A 19,631-nucleotide genomic window follows, 5' to 3' on the forward strand; every position below is an offset into this window, starting at 1 on the left:
GCATCTTTTACCCATAAAGGATCCATACCACCCTAAGAGAATCTTTAACCATTGCAACTTGCATTCATTGAACATCAAACAGAGCAAAAAGCAATTACCAAAGGACCCTTGCCTTAGCATAAAGAAGAAGGATGTGACATGTGAATTCCTTGACTTTACAAAGAAAACATCTATTAACCAAAGACCACCTTCTTCTTTGAAGTTGATTTAGGGTCAACTCCCCAACTAGCCTCCCAAGTGAAAAATCTTACACCAGAAGGCCCCACGAATTCCAAATTCAACTCGTTGGAAAGGAAATCGATTCCCCCGATTCCAAGGCAACATATAGAGACTTAACTGAGAACTTATAATTTCTTGAGTTCATCACATCACCTTGTCTTCCCCCTCACCATCTACCACCACTCCTTGCACCCTCGGAGATAATTCTTTTACATTGTTCAATACCCACTCTCACTTAAAAGTCTAAAAGCACAAGGGTTCTAATGACCCCTCTTATTTGTTTGATCCCATAAATCCGCTACCCAAGCCTCTTTTAATATAGCTAAAGCATATAAAGAAGGGAAGGAAACACACATATGTTCATCCCCACATCATATATCCTTCTAAAACTACACTATCTTCCCATTACCCACCACAAAGGAAGATCTACTATTGACATATTTTCATAGCCAAACCCCATACCCATCTCTCGCTTCCCAAGACTGCCAACCTCCCTCTTCCTCCCCATATTTACACTAATAACCTGTTTCCAAAATGCTCCTCCTTTAGTTGCATAACGCCAGCTCTAAGGGCAGAAAAAAGTTCCTTATTCAATGAAAAGAGGTGTCTAATGCCCAACCCCCCTTTATCATCCATAGATAAAGCAAGCATAATAAAAAAAAGAATATATATAAGACTAGAAAATGGAATCACCTTTGACTTGCGAAGCTGTGGAGTACTTTTTAGAACACTCCAATTGCGCGTAATTTTCTCCTCTTCATCATCACCCTCGACCTCAGTATCCTCTCCTTCATCCTTTTGCAAATGAGGTCAAAAGAGATTACAGTTATGAAACAGTCATTAAATAGTCTAGAAGTACATATTGTTACACAACCACATTCAAAAAGCAAAACAAGAATAACATGAACACAAAAAACAAAATCCGCAAAGATCAGGGTAGATGCAGAAATGAAACTCACATCATTTTCACCAATGTCAACAGCTCGTGCCATAGCTTCATCCATATCTGCTATCTGCTTTTTCAATTCCAAGAAATAAAACTTCAAAAAGTTTAAAAACTTAAGTGCCAGTAAAAAAATTAGGAGAGTCACGGCCAAAGTCTTTCATCAGCATAATAACCTAATCATGTCTCAATTAGTTCAAAACTTTGTGTCAGAAGCCAGTGTAGTTCAGATGTATTTCAAATTACAAAGCTACTTAAAAGTAGCTGAATGCCAATAGTGATTAACAGAAAATAGGGTAAATCCACATAAACATGGGTTGCTTAGATATGAGGATGGAGCCTCTATGGCACCATTTTTAAAAGCTCATTTTTTTCTTTCTTTCAGCCAGAAGCCATCCTGATTAGACATGGTATATGGACCATTGGACTTTCTTGCAACTGCAGGTCATATATCACAGAATTGTTCTTGTTGAATATAATATATTTATAGTGTACAATCTTTCTTTCCTTTCTTAATATAGGTCACATATATGGTAGTTAGTTCAACCTAGCCTTGTATATATATTTCTCTATTGTAAGAAGTTAATCATATGAATGAGAATTAAGGTTTTCTCTCTCTCTCTTTCAACAGTTCTGAAAGACCAAAATACACCTCATAGGCTATGTAAAAGTGGAACATTAGCTTAAGATATTAAATTAGTGGGATCTGTCGAATAGCAAATTAAAATGCAGTATGCTCCTGTCACCTGGGATTTCCTCTATGCCATCATCGAATAGGTAAATAAAATACATGCCCTATATTGGGAAGATATTTTCAATGAGAGAGAGAAATAATGATCTTTTGAAACATAAAAGTATGCATGTCTAAAAAGCTTAAGCGTGTATTTCTAATATTCTTGAACAAAATAATAGATGGAACCATAAATTTGGTGAAAAAAATTAACTTACAGTGTATAGTGTATAGTTCATATTAAAGATTTTATTACCTCCAGTTCTTCAGTCTTCTCTTTGGCCAGGATTTTTTCAAGCTCCTCCCTTGATATGATTTTTCCATGCTGATCAGACAATTTGGTTCAGAAAATAAAGTCAGGGAAAGAAACCCACACGTCAAATCACAAAGAAAACAAAAACTGGTGCTATAGCTAAAATTTTCTAAGAACACTGCAAAACAAAGTCAAGAATCCTTCATGGAATATAACTAGAAGTTACAACTGGAGGCTTCAATTTAAAAGGACAAAAGCTGACTAAGAGAAGCTTACTGCCTTTGACAATAATCGCATTTTGCAACTATATGTATTCTTGCTATTTACTTGATTTACATATTTAAACTGAAAAAAACGTAGGCCAGATACATGAACCCACGTGGAGAATTCAGGTTTTGCTCCAACTGTGAAGTAAATAAGTATGCTCCTCAAGTTTAACTTGATTATGAGTTGCAACCTTAGAAAATCTAGAGTAGGCAAGTTATGTGAGTTAGACTAGTTAAAGTTGCAGTAGACCTTCATTTGGATTTCCATTTCCTTGCAGTTGAGATAAACCTGGCATGCATGTGTCATTAAGATTTTCCAGTGTTGTTGACACACATTTCTGGGGATGTTAAATGTCTTCGAGAGTTTAGTAGTTACCTATTTATTCTCTAAATACCCTAATTAATTGTGTGTAATCAAATTTCAAGATAAGCCTGCACCATATTGGCTGAGAAACTGCTGCTAAAGTGCTTAATGAGTCAAATAAAGGCTTTTTTTTCCCCATTAATTGTGTAAGGTAGTTAGGTTTTGGGTTGATCCTGATAATGGAGCAGAGTTGGGTTAAAAATTTGAACCCAACTTGCAACTAGGAAAGTTTCATGTTGGGCAGTTTTGGGCGGTTTTGAACTTTTGATCTTACCTGGACTTATTGGTTGTCAACTCTATACATATGAATATAATGGGTCCAGGATGCACAATAAGCATCTGTTTGAGACAAGGTTAGCAAACCTGAATGAAGGTTAAGATTAGTCCTTTCGTGTGGAAAATTTTGGCCCCAAACTAGTGAAGTAATGTGTTCAGTTCCATTAACAAGAGTTTTAAAAATTTTAACAAGTTTTTTTATGAATTAAGTATGGTAGACAATGATTATAAAAACAGGAAGACATAGGAAACTCAGGATGGTAAAACATGTCCATGATTGACAGGATTAAGGTTAACCCTTGAACAGCTTCAGTTAACACATGTTTGGAAAATTTCAACAGGTTCACTATGAGTGAGGAATGGTAGACAACAGTGAGAAGCATACAATGAAGTAGAGAACCCAGGACAGAACTGGGAAAAAGCATTTCTAGGATGGAGTGCTTTTCCAGGTTTCTCAACACCAAGGGAGACACAGAATGCCTTTTCCAGGTATAACTATGTAACCAACACTACCTGAAGGTTGCATGTGTTGTACAAACCTGAGAAAAATATGTGTGTGGTTCTCTGTTCACATGCAAGGATCAAGATTGGTATCTAAATTATCCCTGAACTTAGAAATCAAAACTACTCTGACAACAAGAACAATTTGATCAGCCACTTTCTTTAAGACTCCCAGGAACACCATCTAGATAATAATAAAATAAAAAAAGGAACAATTAAAATTGGATGGCAGCAAATCGCAAAGAGAACAAAATCTAAAGGCAACAATCTACAATCATCCAGAAGTCTGAGTTTTATCTGGTAGATAATATTGCTCAAACAAAAGTGATGAATCCTGATCCACTGTGTCAACACAAAAACATGGGGATCAGTGAAACCAATTCCAATCTTCTCGAGTTGTACTGGCATCTAGCAAAGAGTGCGTGCTTATAGTGGTGGTGGGGGGACTAATTACTTCTTGACTAGAGATCTTTTTTTCCCTTAGGAGGACATGAAACTTATTTTGAATAATGAAGCATAACCAAAAAAACAACTTGCTCTCTGGCTATGAACTTCTAAACATTGTCTTTTTTATTTTTATTTTCAGGAATAAAAGATGACCTCAAGATTTTCAGCATAAGGAGTTAGTAATATTGACCTCCTTCAGAAAAGCCAACATATTGGGAGTTGGTTCATGAAAATCAGGACCCCTGTAATCAATCACTTCATCTGGATCTTGAATGTAGTTCACAGTTGGGTAAACTGGATCTCCGCCCCATACTACAAAAGTAAAAAGAAAAGTCAGGTACCAGGGAACAAAAAAACATGAAATTAAACAGGAGGGATTACACCTCTTCTTGATTTAAATGCCCATGCTAATCAATAACCAGGGCCAACAATGTGCTAATCACAAGATAGCACAAATAAAGCCATCATTTTTTCTTCAATCAAAATTTTCCAAGTGGTTTAAGAAATGGAACATGATAAATAAAGTGAGCAGTGGATGCTATCACCTACAATTTACAGCTCTCTACATATGCAACATTGAGGAAAATGCAATATGAAATATGGGGACAAGAATAAATAAGTGGAAATAAATATTCCAATGTAAGCTATGGCTTACTTAGCAAAGAAAATAAAATTGTGGGAGGGTTGGTGGTGTGGGGGGAAGAGGGATTGGGAAAGAAATACACACACAAACTAAGAAATGTGGAAGAAAATGCAATTTGAATGTAGTGACATGCATAATTTCCTGCAGGTGAATGTTTCGGCATCAAGGTATGGCTTACTCATCAAAAGAATATTCAAAGGACAAAGAAACCACAAAGAGAGAGGGTAAATCCCTGTTTCATTCAGAGGTAGAAAAGCTAAAATAGGACAAATAACTGAGTAAAATAATTACCACTATAACAAGGTATAATCTATCTGAACTCATCGTTATGTAACAAAATAACCCAAACCTTATGAAGGTTAGAGCAATGAACATTATGAACACAAATGAAAGAAATGGAAATAACGCACAAACTTATCAGCTTTGAAATAGATACTTTGCTTTATTTGGTCTTCTCGCATGCGCATAGCTAAAGGATCCCTTTGAATACGGATATCAGTGCCCATCATTATGCGATATTCTCGATCTGTTTGATGCTGGAACATTTCAATGAGTTGGGTGTTCTCATCTTCACCAGTCTCCTCAAAATGCTTCTGAACAGCTTCACGTGAGGTGTCTCTCTTCCATGCTTCAACCCATTCTGAATAATATGCCATTGGGCCTATTTTTTCCAGTCTCTCCTGTTCAGCCTGTAGCCTATAAGAAACAGGGAAAAAAACTCACTGACTAAAATCTGCAAATCCATTCGTGAGCACAGCAATACCATAGAAAGTTGCTTCTAAAGTTGATCATATTAGAAAGCATTAAGAGAAAAAAGGGGGAAAAGAAAAGCACATATAGTCTTATGTGGTATTGGCCACCTGTCATGTTAAGTATCATGATAGTAGATGGATATTTTGATAAGTTGCTAGTTAGCAGGCTAAAATAAAAGATCTTGTGTTAAAGTGTCCTGTGAGCCCAAACAACCATAATCATTGTATTTTGAGAGTCCAACATGCCTAAGTTCTTTGCTTAGATTGAAAACCAACTTTAGAATTTTCCTTATTTTTGTTAAGTTTTTGACTCTTTATTTAAAATAGGAAATAAAATCAGAATCTAATCCTAGAAGACTTGGAAACTAATTCCTAAAAGTTAGGAATTAAATTGGAAATCCATAGTATTTGACAGGTATCCCACACCCATGTCATATTGTGTCAACACGGGTACGTCAAGGGAAGTTGAAGAGTTTGGTTATCACAATTGTTGAGAGAGAGAGAGAGAAAGGAGAAAAACCTTATTTTCATTCATCTAATCTCTACTTACAATTGAGAGATATATATACAAGGCTAGGAGTCCTAACTACCATACATGTGACCTATATTAACAAGGAAAGATAGTATACTATACATACATTATATTCAACACTCCCCCTCAAGCTGGAGCATATACGTCATATGCACCAAGCTTGTTACAAATATATTTAATCCTAGGACCTCTGAGAGATTTAGTGAAGATGTCTGCTAGTTGATCATTTGAATTGACAAAACTTGTAGCAACACATCCTGATGCGATCTTCTCTCTAATGAAATGACAGTCAACTTCAATATTTTTGGTCCTTTCATGGAAGACTGGATTGGATGCAATATGTAATGCGGCCTGGTTATCACAAATGAGTTTCATCTGTTCATCCTTTCCAAATCGCAACTCCTGAAGAAGATGTCTCAACCATATGAGTTCACATGTTGCCAAAGCCATAGCTCGATACTCGGCTTCAGCGCTAGATCTGGCCACTACATCTTGTTTCTTACTCTTCCAAGATATTAGATTACCTCCAATAAAAACACAGTACCCTGAAGTGGAACGTCTATATGTGGGTGACCCAGCCCAATCTGCATCTGTGTAACCAACAACTTGAGTATGACCTCTATTCTCGTACAATACACCTTGGCCTGGTGTACTTTTGATATATCGAAGAATACGGATTACGGCATCCCAATGGCTATCACATGGTGACTGTAGGAATTGACTAACAACACTCACAGGAAAAGAAATGTCTGGACGAGTAATGGTGAGATAGTTCAATTTACCTACGAGCCGTCGATATCTCCCAGGGTCTCCTAAAGGCTCCCCCTGTCCTGGTACAAGTTTGACATTCGGATCCATAGGTGTGTCTACCGGTTTACAGTCTAACATACCGGTTTCTTCCAGGATGTCTAAAGCATACTTCCTTTGAGAAAGGACCACACCAGAACTGGATTGAGCTATCTCAATTCCCAAGAAATACTTGAGTTTTCCCAAGTCTTTGGTCTGAAAGTGGGTAAAAAGATGTTGCTTTAGTTTCTGTATACCATCCTGATCACTGCCTGTAATGACGATGTCGTCCACATAAACAACCAGATAAATACACTGCCCCAAGGAGTTATGATGATAAAAAACTGAATGATCTGCTGTACTGCGAAGCATGCCAAACTCTTGAACAACAGAACTAAAACGGCTAAACCATGCTCGAGGAGATTGTTTCAAGCCATATAGAGAACGGCGTAACCTGCACACTAAACCAGACTCCCCCTGAGCAACAAAACCAGGAGGTTGCTCCATATAAACTTCCTCGACAAGATCACCATGAAGGAAGGCATTTTTAATATCCAGCTGATAAAGAGGCCAAGAGCACATAGCAGCCATGGAGAGAAGCAAGCGGACAGAAGCAATCTTGGCAACAGGGGAGAATGTGTCACCATAATCAGAACCATAAACTTGAGTATAGCCTTTAGCAACTAAGCGGGCCTTAAGGCGATCAACCTGACCATCAGGACCAACCTTAACTGCATAGACCCAACGACAACCAACTGTAGATTTACCAGGGGGTAAAACAACAAGATCCCAAGTGCCATTAGAGTGCAGAGCAGCCATTTCATCCACCATTGCCTGTCGCCAGCCTGGATGGGAAAGAGCTTCATGGGTGCTCTTGGGAAGAGAAACAGAGGATATAGCAGAAACAAAAGCAGAATAGGGTGAAGATAATCGATGATAACTCAAAAAATTGTAAATAGGATGAGGGTTACGAGTAGAGCGAGTACCTTTCCGAACAGCAATGGGTAAGTCATGAGGAGAAGGCAGAGCCGGGGCAGGTGAAGCCGAAGGGATAGGAAGTGAGTCAGCAGGTGCCTCAGGAAAAGGGAGAGGAGCAACGACACGCGGGCGACGATGATAAACCTGAAGTGGTCGAGGGGGCATAGCTTCAGGTGGGGAGACAATGGGAATGGGCAAGACTTCAGAAACGGGAAGAGACTCAGAAGTGGTGGAAAAGAATGGTGAGTCCTCAAAGAAGGTGACATCAGCGGAGATAAAGTACCGATGAGTCTCAAGGGAATAACAACGATAACCCTTCTGAAGTCTGGAATATCCCAAGAAGAGGCACTTCATGGCTTTGGCGGAAAGCTTGTCCTGTCCAGGAGTGAGAATATGAACAAAGCAAGTACAACCAAAGACACGAGGAGGAAGGAAATAAAGTGGTTGGTCAGGGAAAAGAAGGGAGTGAGGAATCTGATCGTGTAAGACAGAAGAGGGCATACGATTAATCAGATAACAAGCGGTAAGAATAGCGTCCCCCCAAAAACGAAAAGGAACGTGACTATGGAGGAGGAGAGTACGAGCTGTCTCAACAAGATGTCGATTCTTGCATTCAGCTACCCCATTTTGTTGAGGAGTATGAGCACAAGAAGACTGATGAAGAATTCCATGATGAGACATAAACGAAGTAAATTGGGCTGAAAAATATTCCCTGGCATTGTCACTGCGTAACACACGAATAGAAATATTGAACTGGGTTTGGATTTCAGTATAAAATTTCTGGAAAATAGAGAATAACTCAGCTCGATTTTTCATTAAAAATAACCAAGTACATCGAGAATAGTCATCAATGAAAGTGACAAAATACTGAAATCCTAAAGTAGACGCAGTCCGACAAGGACCCCAAACATCAGTGTGGACAAGCTCAAAAGGAGACTTTGCCCGATTATTCAAACGCTTTGGGAACGAGACACGAGTATGTTTCCCAAGCTGACATGACTCACACGGAAGCGACGACAAAGTGGAAAAACGAGGAACCATCTTCTGGAACTTGGAGAGACTAGGGTGGCCCAGACGATTGTGAATGAGGAGAGGAGCATCAGTGGAAATGCAAACTGCAGGAGATGAATCTGAGGTGAGGTGATAGAGGCCTTGAGACTCACGTCCTATGCCAATCGTCTTCCCCGTACTCCGGTCCTGCAAGGTCACAAATTTATCAGAAAAGGTAATAGAGCAATTAAGAGTACGAGTGATTTTGCTGATGGAAATAAGATTAAAAGGACATTCAGGAGTATAAAGGACAGAAGTGAGAGGTAGAGAAGGCAGAGGAAGGGCCAAACCAATACCTTTAGCCACAGTTTGAGAACCATTAGCTAAGGTAACAGTAGGTAAATCAGAGGTAGTAGTAATAGAGGAGAAAAGATCCTTATTACCAGATAGGTGATCAGATGCTCCAGAATCTAGAATCCAGGGTCCAAGAGACGATGTGTGGGTAAGGCAAGCAGAGGCATTACCAGGCTGGGCAACAGAGGCAATAGAAGCCTGAGATGTCTGAGATGTAGAGGAGCTCGGAGGCTGAGGCAGCGGAGAATCAGAAGACTGGGCCATATGGGCAGTGCAAGGAGGTCTTCCATGTAACTGATAGCAACGATCACGAGTGTGGCCAAGTTTATTGCAATAGGTGCAATGAGGACGTTGGCCTCTACCTCGGGTACCACTGCGTCCTCCTCGAGAGGTAGTGTGAGAAACTAACACAGAAGAATCTGAAGCGCTAGCAGATGGCAAAGTCTGTGTGGACGAGAGACGGAGGAGGCGAGCAAACACGTCATCCAAGGACGGAACTGATGAACTACCAAGAATCTGATCACGAATAGGCTCAAGATCCGGACGGAGGCCAATAAGAGTAAGGACCATGAAGAACTTGTCAAGCTGCGTTTGTTGAGCCCCAACATCAGGAGTAAGAGGCATCACAATCAAGAACTGCTCCTTAAGAGAGGCAATCTGACCAATATAAGTAGATAGATCCAAGTCCTGTTGGCTGAGATGGACAATAGCAGAAGCCACCTTATAGAGACGCTGGATATCATTCGTGTATAATCCTTTGGCCTGAGTCCAAAATTTAAAACAAGTTTTATAGGCCTGAAGATGAAGAAGAATCCGGGGATCAACCGATTGCCATAATACACTACATAACTGGGCATCTATCTTCCTCCACTGTACGCGGTCAACCTCAGGGATATCTGCCTCCTGGGTAACCAAGTGATCTTCATATCCTTGACCCATAAACCAAAGTTCAACAGAGGCAGACCAGGAGAGATAATTCTCACTGCCAATCAATTTCTCTGAGGTAATCAGAGGAGATCCAGAGAGAACAGAGGTAAAGATCTGATTTTTGGTGGTCATATTCACGTATTTGGATCGAAGAGAGCCCTAAGATGGGTGCAGATTTCGGCGGAGAGAGACAAACAGTGAGACCACGGCTGTGAGAGGTGCAATCAACGGAGAAAAAGGTCGTGACGTGCCTGGAGAGGAAGAGAAGCAGTACCCAAGCCTCGGAGATGGAGAGGAAGCCCTGTCAGATGTGGTCGGAATGGCAAGAAAGCTAAAAAAAGAACAAAAGGTGGAGATGCAGGGCTCGGGGGGGGGCTGCCGGAGGGCTAGAAGGCCAAGACGCCGCCGGACGAGCCTGGAGATGTGTCGGACGTGGCCGGAAAGTGAGCCACGCGCCGTCACGCGCCGGCGCGTGGGTGACAGTCCGACGGGGAAGATCGGCGCGTGGGGGCGCGTGAGACTCCGGTTGCCGGTGGGGTTTCCACTGGCGTGTAGATCAGCCTCCGGCGGTTCGGATATATGTGGTCGGTGCCCGGAAAAGAGGTCGCCGGAAAAATTCGCCGGAAAGGGTTGCCGGCGTGGTGGAGATCCGACGGCGATGAGGTTGTCCGGGGTGGTTCGGGAAGAGAGGGTTCGCCGGAATTGAGTACACGGCTAAACCGAAAAATTAGGTTTTCTCCTTTGGCTCTGATACCATGTTGAGAGAGAGAGAGAGAAAGGAGAAAAACCTTATTTTCATTCATCTAATCTCTACTTACAATTGAGAGATATATATACACGGCTAGGAGTCCTAACTACCATACATGTGACCTATATTAACAAGGAAAGATAGTATACTATACATACATTATATTCAACAACAATTAACAGCAGTTCACTAGAGTCCATACCCTTCTCACCTATTGGTCAATATTAATGTCTTCTCCAGTGTCATGTAAAGCTATTTCAATCTAGTTTTAGAGGAATTTTACCTTCCTAAAAAGCATTCCAAAGTCTACACATAAGGTCCTTTTTACCAAAACGAAAATCTAGAGTTGAAAAGGTAGTCTATCCCTCTAATTTTATCCTTCTCTTGCTCATCTTGGATAATCTTCCCCTTAACCTTTTTTCTTGGATTCTTTTCATAAAAAATGAAATTTTCTTTACAATAAGAAGAAAGAAAACAAGGAGGTTGAAATGGAAACAAAGAGGAAAAGGCCAAAAAAGAAACCTAAAAAACACTGCAAGGACCACAAACCTTTGCACTAACATCTACAAGATCTCACCACTTACCTTTACAAGGTAATACTTAGCCTCAAGTTCTGAAGCCTGGCACTTTACAGGACAAATTACCCAGCTTGAGCATATGCTTAAGGAAACCTCATTCCTCCTTTTGATACTGTGAATGATTTTCCTTCTAGTAAAACAGATCATTCCATTATGCTTTGCTCAGCATGGTATAACCTCAGGTCTATAAAACCTTTTGTACAGCTTGAGGTTAACATACTCACTGGTGTATCAGCCACCAAGAAGCATAAATTCATATACATTATCAAGCAAACATTACAAAAGAATTAGGCAGCCCAAGCACCAAGCAAATATTAAAAACTATAAAGCAAGAACCAGCAAAGGTGCTGTTACAATCTAATTTGCTAGAGCAAGGAATAGAAACCCTTCATATAAGAGAAGAATGATACCTTTCATCTTTAAAAAGATGGCGTCTAGCTCGGTAAAGAGAAGTCTCAGTTAATGTAGGATGTTCACCATAAAGCTTTACCTGTCCGGTCTCTGCCATGGCTTTGAGAAAAACCTGAAAAATCAACAGAAGTTCCAGATCAATGGACAAATTCCCAGTCATAGTAGAAGGATATTTATTGTCTATTGGGAAGAAGCTCAACCCTGCAAGTGTACTACACATACATAAGAAACAGGAATGTGCTTTAATGAGTGTCTGAACCATGCCACTTGGCTTAGTTGCATTGTGTACTCAACAAGCATAAATGCAACACCATATCCATAACAATGTTCTCAACTCAGAATGGTCAAAAAGAGCTTCAGCTTTTGGTCCAGGCAGGTGGATTGTGCACCCCTAGCATTTTCAGTTTTTAGCAGAATCAAATTATGATAAACCGGGAGTAACCTAGACTCATTCTTTCTTCTTCTTCTTCTTCTTCTTCTTCTTCTTCTTTTTTTTATTTTTTTAAAGCAATTATTATTTTTTTGCTGTTTGCACTCACCGTTTCAACATCAGGTCGCCTCCTCTGCCATCTAGACCACTGTTCCTTGTCTGGCTTTCTCCAGTTCCACCATAGTTCTTCACTTGTAAGTGGCTCCCCAAGTGGCTTCTTAGCTTCAGGATCAATAAAGGGATGAGGACGTCCGAGTTTCTTGTCCAAGTCATATTCACGAGTCTCTTCTTCATCAGGCTTTGTTTCATAAACAACATATTCAGAAGAGACATCTTTAGGCTCTTCCATCATGTCATCTGAATTCTCAGGTGCCACTTGCTCACTTAAATCTACACTTATTTCAGAGGACTCAGGAGCAGCAACTGATGTTTTGTGCTTCTTCCTCCTACTTCCAGGTCTTTTTCCAAAAGATGGAGCTCCAGCTGACTTACCAGTTGGCTCAGGAGCCCTGGCAGCCCTCACTCGGCCAGCTGTGCCTTCTGGCCAGTACTCTTCTGATGGAATACTTGCACGAGCACCAGAAGCCGGTTCAAGCTGCCCAGAGGTTGAATCGAAATAACTGTCATATGGGGGCCGCTCCACAGATATTTGTTCAAAGAAGCCATCCTTCTTCTCACACTTTATACAAGGAAATAATGGAACCCTCCTCTGTGTACCATTCACCCCAAGTCTGACTTGCAATATTCCCGCTGGGAATGAACCTATGAATGATGTCTGCACATAACATTACAGATATACCAGTCAGCATCATATATTACAACATAAGGAATACTCAACTGATGGTGAGGAGAGTGCAATTTCTTGAACTACTAATTTTCCTAAAAGCATAAAACTTTTAGGATTTGGGCTCACAAAATATATCATACTTTTTAACGCCCTTCCTCATGTGCAGCCCATACCCGAACATGCAGAGATACACAAACCCATCGGCAAACAACCACATTTAGCCTCTTTTTGGACTACACAATAAATTGGGGAAATTAATATATGGTGAGGCTTGAACACACGATCTCCTACAAAATGAGGCTACGATACCATGTTGAACAACCAATTTTCCTAAAAGTAAAGCTCTTAGGATTTGGGTTCACAATGTATATCATGCTCTTTAACACAATTCACCATTGATCTCCTCTTCAATACATGAAGTGCAAATCCATGAAACTTGGCTGGGTACAATTATTGAATCTTGCTGAGGAGGTGTTCCAACCTAAACTTTACACAGCTAGATAAATAAACGATACGCAAACAGGGAGGATGAAGTAATTTAGTAAAACATGTGTTCATCTACTCATTTTAACCAAAAAAAAAAAGGTACAAGAAAATTGGGGTAGAAGTCATAAAATGGTAGAATTCACCATTATTTTCCAAAAATAGGTTAAAAGAAAAATAATCATGCATAGATTCTCATTTATTGATAGAATAAAATTGTGTATGTATGAGAAAAAATTTATTGAAAACCGCTGAATAAAAGGAGGACGCAACTTATGTGCACAGGAAGTATATAGAGAGCACCAAAAAAAAAATGGATTGAAAATCACAGTCTGAAACCATTTAGAGAAAGAGAACAAAGTATTTGAAATACTATCTATTTTGCTCTTTCCATGTGAACCAAAAAGGCAAAGAAGAATCATCCTCCAAAACCTCATTTAACTCTTCCTCAAAGAACAATCGTGCCAACCAAGTAACAACTCCATAACCAAAAAGGAAGCACCTATGAAACCTCGAAAGCACCAAGGACCATAAACCGCAAGCCAACCTACATTGAATGAAGATATGATTAGCTGACTTTACATCTTGCTTGCAAAGGAAACACTAACTTGCTAATGAGAAGCCCTTTTCATAAGCTTATCCAGCATAAGTACTCCCATGCTGGCTCCCAAGCAAAGAAACAAAGTCTAGAAGGTGCCAACAAGACACAAACCTCCTCAGCAAGAAAAGAAACCTCATTCACTATAGCAAAGCCAACTATAGAAACATTTTACTTAGAAATTAACTCTTAGCTAGCCTCCATCTCACTTATTAGCACAACCTATGTTAATAGTCATTATCCCACTGCACTGAAGAAGGGTTTGCACCGCCCCCACCTCTCTCTATCCAAGAAATTTCACCTAAAATGAGGAGAACAACTAGACTTACCACCTGAACCTCCCAAAATTCAGCTAAGCAACCATTTTGAAGGTAATTAATACCAGAAAGTGTTGGAAAGTGCCTTTCAGAGGACAATCTCCACACCATGTGCCCAACCAAAACCTAGTCGTTGTGCCATCAGCAACTATAATGCTCCTACAAGCTTGAAAGGCATTCCAACCTTTTCAAATGGCTTTCCAAAGGCATACTGTATACCTTGTGCTTCCTTGCTTAGAGACACAACCATGTCTCCTTAGCAAACTTGCTCCACCTTCTCTTCTTCACAAATTATTTTGCTCTACCACATGCCTCTAAAGCCATTTCCCAAGTAAGTATTGTCAAGCACTAAAATCTTTCAAATTTTCAAAACCTTGGGTCTTTTTATAAAAAGCATACCACTTCACAATATGAAATTTGTTCTTATTACTTACTGCTTTTTCTCAAAGAAAATCGCACTAAATCTACTCCAATTTCATCCTCACTAACCAAAGCATAGGGGACAACACCAACATAAAATAAATCAAGAGGATCAAAAGAGTGCTTTTGATTAGAGTAACCCTCCCTCCCTTTGGAAGATATCATCTCCCAACAACCATCCTTCTTTTAAATTTTTCCTCTATTGAGTCTCAATTGACATACATCTAAAAGAAGAACTCAAAGGTAACCTTAAATATGTAGAAACCAACTTCCCCACTCTACAACCAGAATACAGACAGGCAGATCCACATTATACGCATCCCTATTTTAATCAATTCACTCTACAAAGTTTGTTTTTTTTTTTTTTAATAAAAAATAACATATGTATTAAGGACAAAGAAATACAAAAGAATGATGAGGAATCTTCCAAAAAATACAACGAACTATCAAAAAGTATGTTTGAAGCCTCCAAATTACTAAGTAAACTTATACAACAATAAAGTACCACATAGGAATATCCAAAAAATAATTCATAGCTCCAATATTACTTCAAAGCAACCTCTCCTTGATAATCTACACCTTTTGGTCTACACACTGAAAACCAGTCAAGCTGAACCATATAAGGGGAATGTCCTTAAATGCTATGATGCAAGAGGCCCAAAAGGAGGCAAACAAATGAATGATGTCCCAAAGAGCCTTTGAAGTGCTTGCCTTGTCCTAAAAATTCCTAGCATTTCTTTCTTGCAAAACAACTCAAATCAATGCGAGATAAGCAGTTTGCCAAAGAACCTTGCCTCTAATAGAGCTTCCCTATCCCTTATATGAGATGGTCTCATGGTCATCATGTTAAAAATACTCCTAGGAGGAACCCGGTCCAAATTAACTAATCTAAAAGGTTTATGCCATAACCCAAAAGTCAACGAACAATGTAAGAAAATATGATTCACCGTTTCTCTACTCTCCATACACAATTAGCAAACATCAGGACTAAGGGTTTGTAGGACCTTCTCAACTGTAGCATGTCATTGGTGTTTACTTTCTTGTGTGCCAATAGCCAAGCAAAGGTCTTAACCTTAGATGAGACTATAGATTTCCATACAAATCTAATCAGATAGAACGAAACTGGATTAGATCGATTAGACAAGACTAAAAAAATAACTTTACTGTAAATAATCATGATAAAGATGATGATCAGACTCTCATATTTGAGATGGATGGAGATAAATACAAACAAGTGAGAAAGGACATGAGTCTTTCAAGATCTTCTATTTCCAAGTCAGAAAGGTTATGATGGAAATTAAAATTCCAAGAGAAAAGGTAATTGAAGCCAAGAATTGATGAGATAGGAAAGTTTTTAACTATGACAATTTTGAATAGACTTGGGGATTGTGAGCACAAAGGTTGATCCTCCTATGAAAAATCTTCCAAAAACAAATTACCGCCCCATCACCTACTACAAAACAAATGTATTTGGAAAAATCCTAAAAGACCCAGGCAATGGCTTTCTAGGGACAACAATGTGACCATCTACCTATAATGTTGGCCTCCCAACCATTAGAATCTGTCCCATAGATGCTAAGAATAACTTGATGCCAAAGAGCATAACTTTCCCTAGGAAACCTCCATAGCCAATTTCTTAAAAAAGCACAATTTCTTAGAGAAATCTTCCTTAACCCCAAACCCCCTTCCACCTTTTAAGCTCAAAAATTGTTTCAAACGTGAAAAGAATCCATCTCATTCTCAACACTTTACAAATTGTGGTATATGAGGTAAACAACAAATCATCCCCTACTTCCTTGCAAAATAAAAGGGAATCATTTGCAAAAGAAAATAAGGGGGAGATATTTAGCTCTTCCCCTTTGCCCCACTAAAATTACATGAGCCATTTGCCACAAACACCAACAAGAACCATAGTAGAGTTTCACACCAAAGGGTAATAGAAAACCTAGAATAATCAACAAAAGTTTCAAATTTCCTCAACATATGATTCCCATTGGCCCCACTGGGACCCAACCCACTTAGATGTTATCTAGGAGTTAAATCTTCATTCACCACAATGAAAACCCAGTAGGCCTCATCTAGCCTCTTACAAGTCACAACTGCCAAAATGGACATGTAAACCCATTATCAGGGCCCAAGTCTCCTTTCCTTAAACATCTCAAGATAACAACCTATCACAAGACTCTAAAAATTAAGAAACAAGGATTTTTCATTGATAAACCTTGTGCCTTTCCTTAACATGGAAAGCCAAATTTGAACAAGAATAAATCTCCACCCAAGGGAACCACCTTACCCCACCCTAAATCCTTTGGCTTGCTAAGCCCACTGTTACATAGTAGTAAATGTTGGAATAAGATCCTCAATAAACCTTCAGCTTCTTACTAAACAAATCTTTAACTCCTCCATCTTCCTCTTAATCAACTTGCCCCAATAGCAGTAGGGGCATACCACTATTTAGTTTTTTTTTTTTTATAGGAAACCACACAAGAATATATTGATAGAAAAGAAGTACAAAAGGAGGATGAGGAATCCGCCCTCCAAAAGAAAAACTAAACAACATGAAAAAATAACAATACACTAGGTCGTCCCATTGGAACTATTTGAACTACACACTGATAGCCAATCAAGTTGTAATACGTTAAGGGGGGTGCCTTTAAAACCCGCTGAACAAAACGCCCAAAAGGACGCAAGGAAATGAATGGAATCCCAAAGATTCCCTGAATTCCTAGCCTTGTCCTCAAATATCCTAACGTTTCTTTCCCGCCACACAACCCAGATTAACGCTATACTTGCGTTTTGCCATAGAATTACCCCTCTCTTGGACTTGCCAAATCCTTTGTAATTGATAAACATCATGTCCGAAATGCTTTTCGGAGGAACCCAATCCATCTTGGCTAGTTGAAAAAGTCTGTGCCACAACCCCAACGTCACTGAACAATGGAGGAAGAGATGATCTGCTGATTCTCCTTGTTCCATACACAACTTACATATGTCAGGGCTAATAGCTTTGTGGGGTCTCCTCAATTGTAGCAAGTCATTGGTATTCACCTTCTTATGTGCCACAAGCCAGATAAAGGCCTTAACTTTGAAAGGGACTTGAGATTTCCAAACAAACTTAGTGGGGAAAAATGGAGATGAATCAGGCATTTGGGACAGGGCTGTAAAGAAAGATTTGACTGTGAACAAACCTGAAGAACATAAGGACCATGATCTCGCGTCTGAAACGGAAGTGGATAAGTTCATACAATCTAGAGAGTGCATGAGGCGTTCTAGACCTTCTATCTCAGAATCGGATAGATTACGACAGAAATTAAAGTTCCATGAGAAAGGGCGAGACGACCCAAGGATTGAAGAAATTGGAATATTTTTATCCATTACTACTCGAAATAGTCTTGGATATTGGTCTTTTAAAGTTTGGTCCCCCCACCACAAATCTTCCCAAAAGCGAATTCTTTCCCCATCTCCTACGATAAATCGAGTATACTTGGAAAAATCCTGAAAGCCTTGTGCTATGGCCTTCCAAGGACAGCGGTGTGACCATCTGACTATAGTATTGGCATCCCAACCATTTGAGTGTGTCCCGTATATGCTAAGAATGACTTGATGCCAAAGAGATGTACTCTCCCTAGGGAACCTCCACAACCATTTCCCTAGAAGAGCACGATTCCTTAAAGGAATCTTCCCAATCCCCAAACCCCCTATAACCCTCGGCTTGCACACTGCTTCCCACCTAACAAGATGATCTCTTTTACCTTTCCCAACCCCTGACCATAGAAAGTCCCTTTGTATCCTCTCGATTTTTGCAGCCATTGAAGCTAAATTCTTAAACAAGGAAAGGAAGTAGCTAGGGATATGGGAAAGGCAAGAGTGTAGGAGAGTTATCCTACCACCGAAAGATAAGTAAGCCTTTTGCCATCCGTCTAATCTCCTAGAGATTCTCTCAATCACTGGATCCCAGAATCCACAAGCAGTTGGGTTCCCTCCCAAAGGAAGACCCAGATAAAGAATGGGCCAATCTGAAGCCTTGCAGTCAAGCAGCAACGCTAACCTAGAAAGATGATTCTGATCAAGGTTGATGCCAAAAAGATTACTCTTGTCAAGATTGACCTTAAGCCCAGAGATTTGACCAAACACTAACAATAAACTCTTGAGAGTTTGCAATTCTTCCTCTCTAGGGTTAGCAAATAGGATAGTATCATCTGCGAATTGCAGATGGGTCACCCTACATCTATTTCTACATACCACTATTTAGTTTAGTAAGGCAAAGCTAAAGAGCCTCTCTAATATTCCTTGGGTTCTTTTTAACAATATCAACATAAAAGAAATTCTTGAACTCCTAATAGAGACCCTATGAGAACTATTAATATATTAGATTAAGTTTGCAATACTTTTTCCAAAGATTATTGGTTTGGGACTGCTTCACTATCATAATAATCTAATATTGACATATTTGAGTTGAAGACACAAAATTTGAAACTTAGGTGAGTATGTTTTGAGTTTGAAATTAGAAGGGAAATATGGGGTTATGAATTCATAATTTAGTTGTAACTTAAGTGCCCTGTGTATTTTTGTCTGGAATATTTCCAAAAAATTATTAAAGATTCTTATTTTTCTAAAATAAGTTTTTCTAGTTTGATGCAATTAAAAAACCTAGGTTTGTATAAAAAAAATTTTACAAACTTATTTTGGAGGTGTGAAATAGAAATTCCTAGGAAAATCTACAAGTGCCAATGTTCTTTCCTAGTTCCTAAAACTCCAAAATTCAAGATATCAATCAGAAAAACTTGAAAGCCCTTCAAGGAAGAAAGATAGAGGTTGATTCAAGTTGTTGAGCTTCAAATACGGTTTTGAGATGATCCACAAAGGAGCATGGTGGAGTACTACATTTTGGATGTGTA

The 19,631-nt window shown here is 39.4% G+C and overlaps 1 protein-coding gene across 2 annotated transcripts in view; it reads right to left on the minus strand.

The window, feature by feature from the left end:
- Positions 1-19,631, minus strand: part of LOC100251522 (protein PLASTID TRANSCRIPTIONALLY ACTIVE 12, chloroplastic) — a 37,112-nt gene that overhangs the window by 1,380 nt on the left and 16,101 nt on the right. Inside the window, exons 3-9 of one of the 2 annotated variants that reach the window (XM_010657393.2) lie at positions 12,238-12,903; positions 11,698-11,810; positions 5,079-5,338; positions 4,190-4,311; positions 2,149-2,217; positions 1,179-1,235; positions 913-1,014 (exon numbers count right to left, since the gene is read on the minus strand). In XM_010657393.2, the coding sequence (XP_010655695.1) occupies positions 913-1,014; positions 1,179-1,235; positions 2,149-2,217; positions 4,190-4,311; positions 5,079-5,338; positions 11,698-11,810; positions 12,238-12,903 (1,389 nt within the window). The remainder of the gene's footprint in view (positions 1-912; positions 1,015-1,178; positions 1,236-2,148; positions 2,218-4,189; positions 4,312-5,078; positions 5,339-11,697; positions 11,811-12,237; positions 12,904-19,631) is intronic. The other variant, XM_002272252.5, reaches the window with a different exon arrangement.

Source organism: Vitis vinifera, chromosome 10 (assembly GCF_030704535.1).
Source record: "Vitis vinifera cultivar Pinot Noir 40024 chromosome 10, ASM3070453v1".
NCBI lineage: Eukaryota > Viridiplantae > Streptophyta > Magnoliopsida > Vitales > Vitaceae > Vitis > Vitis vinifera.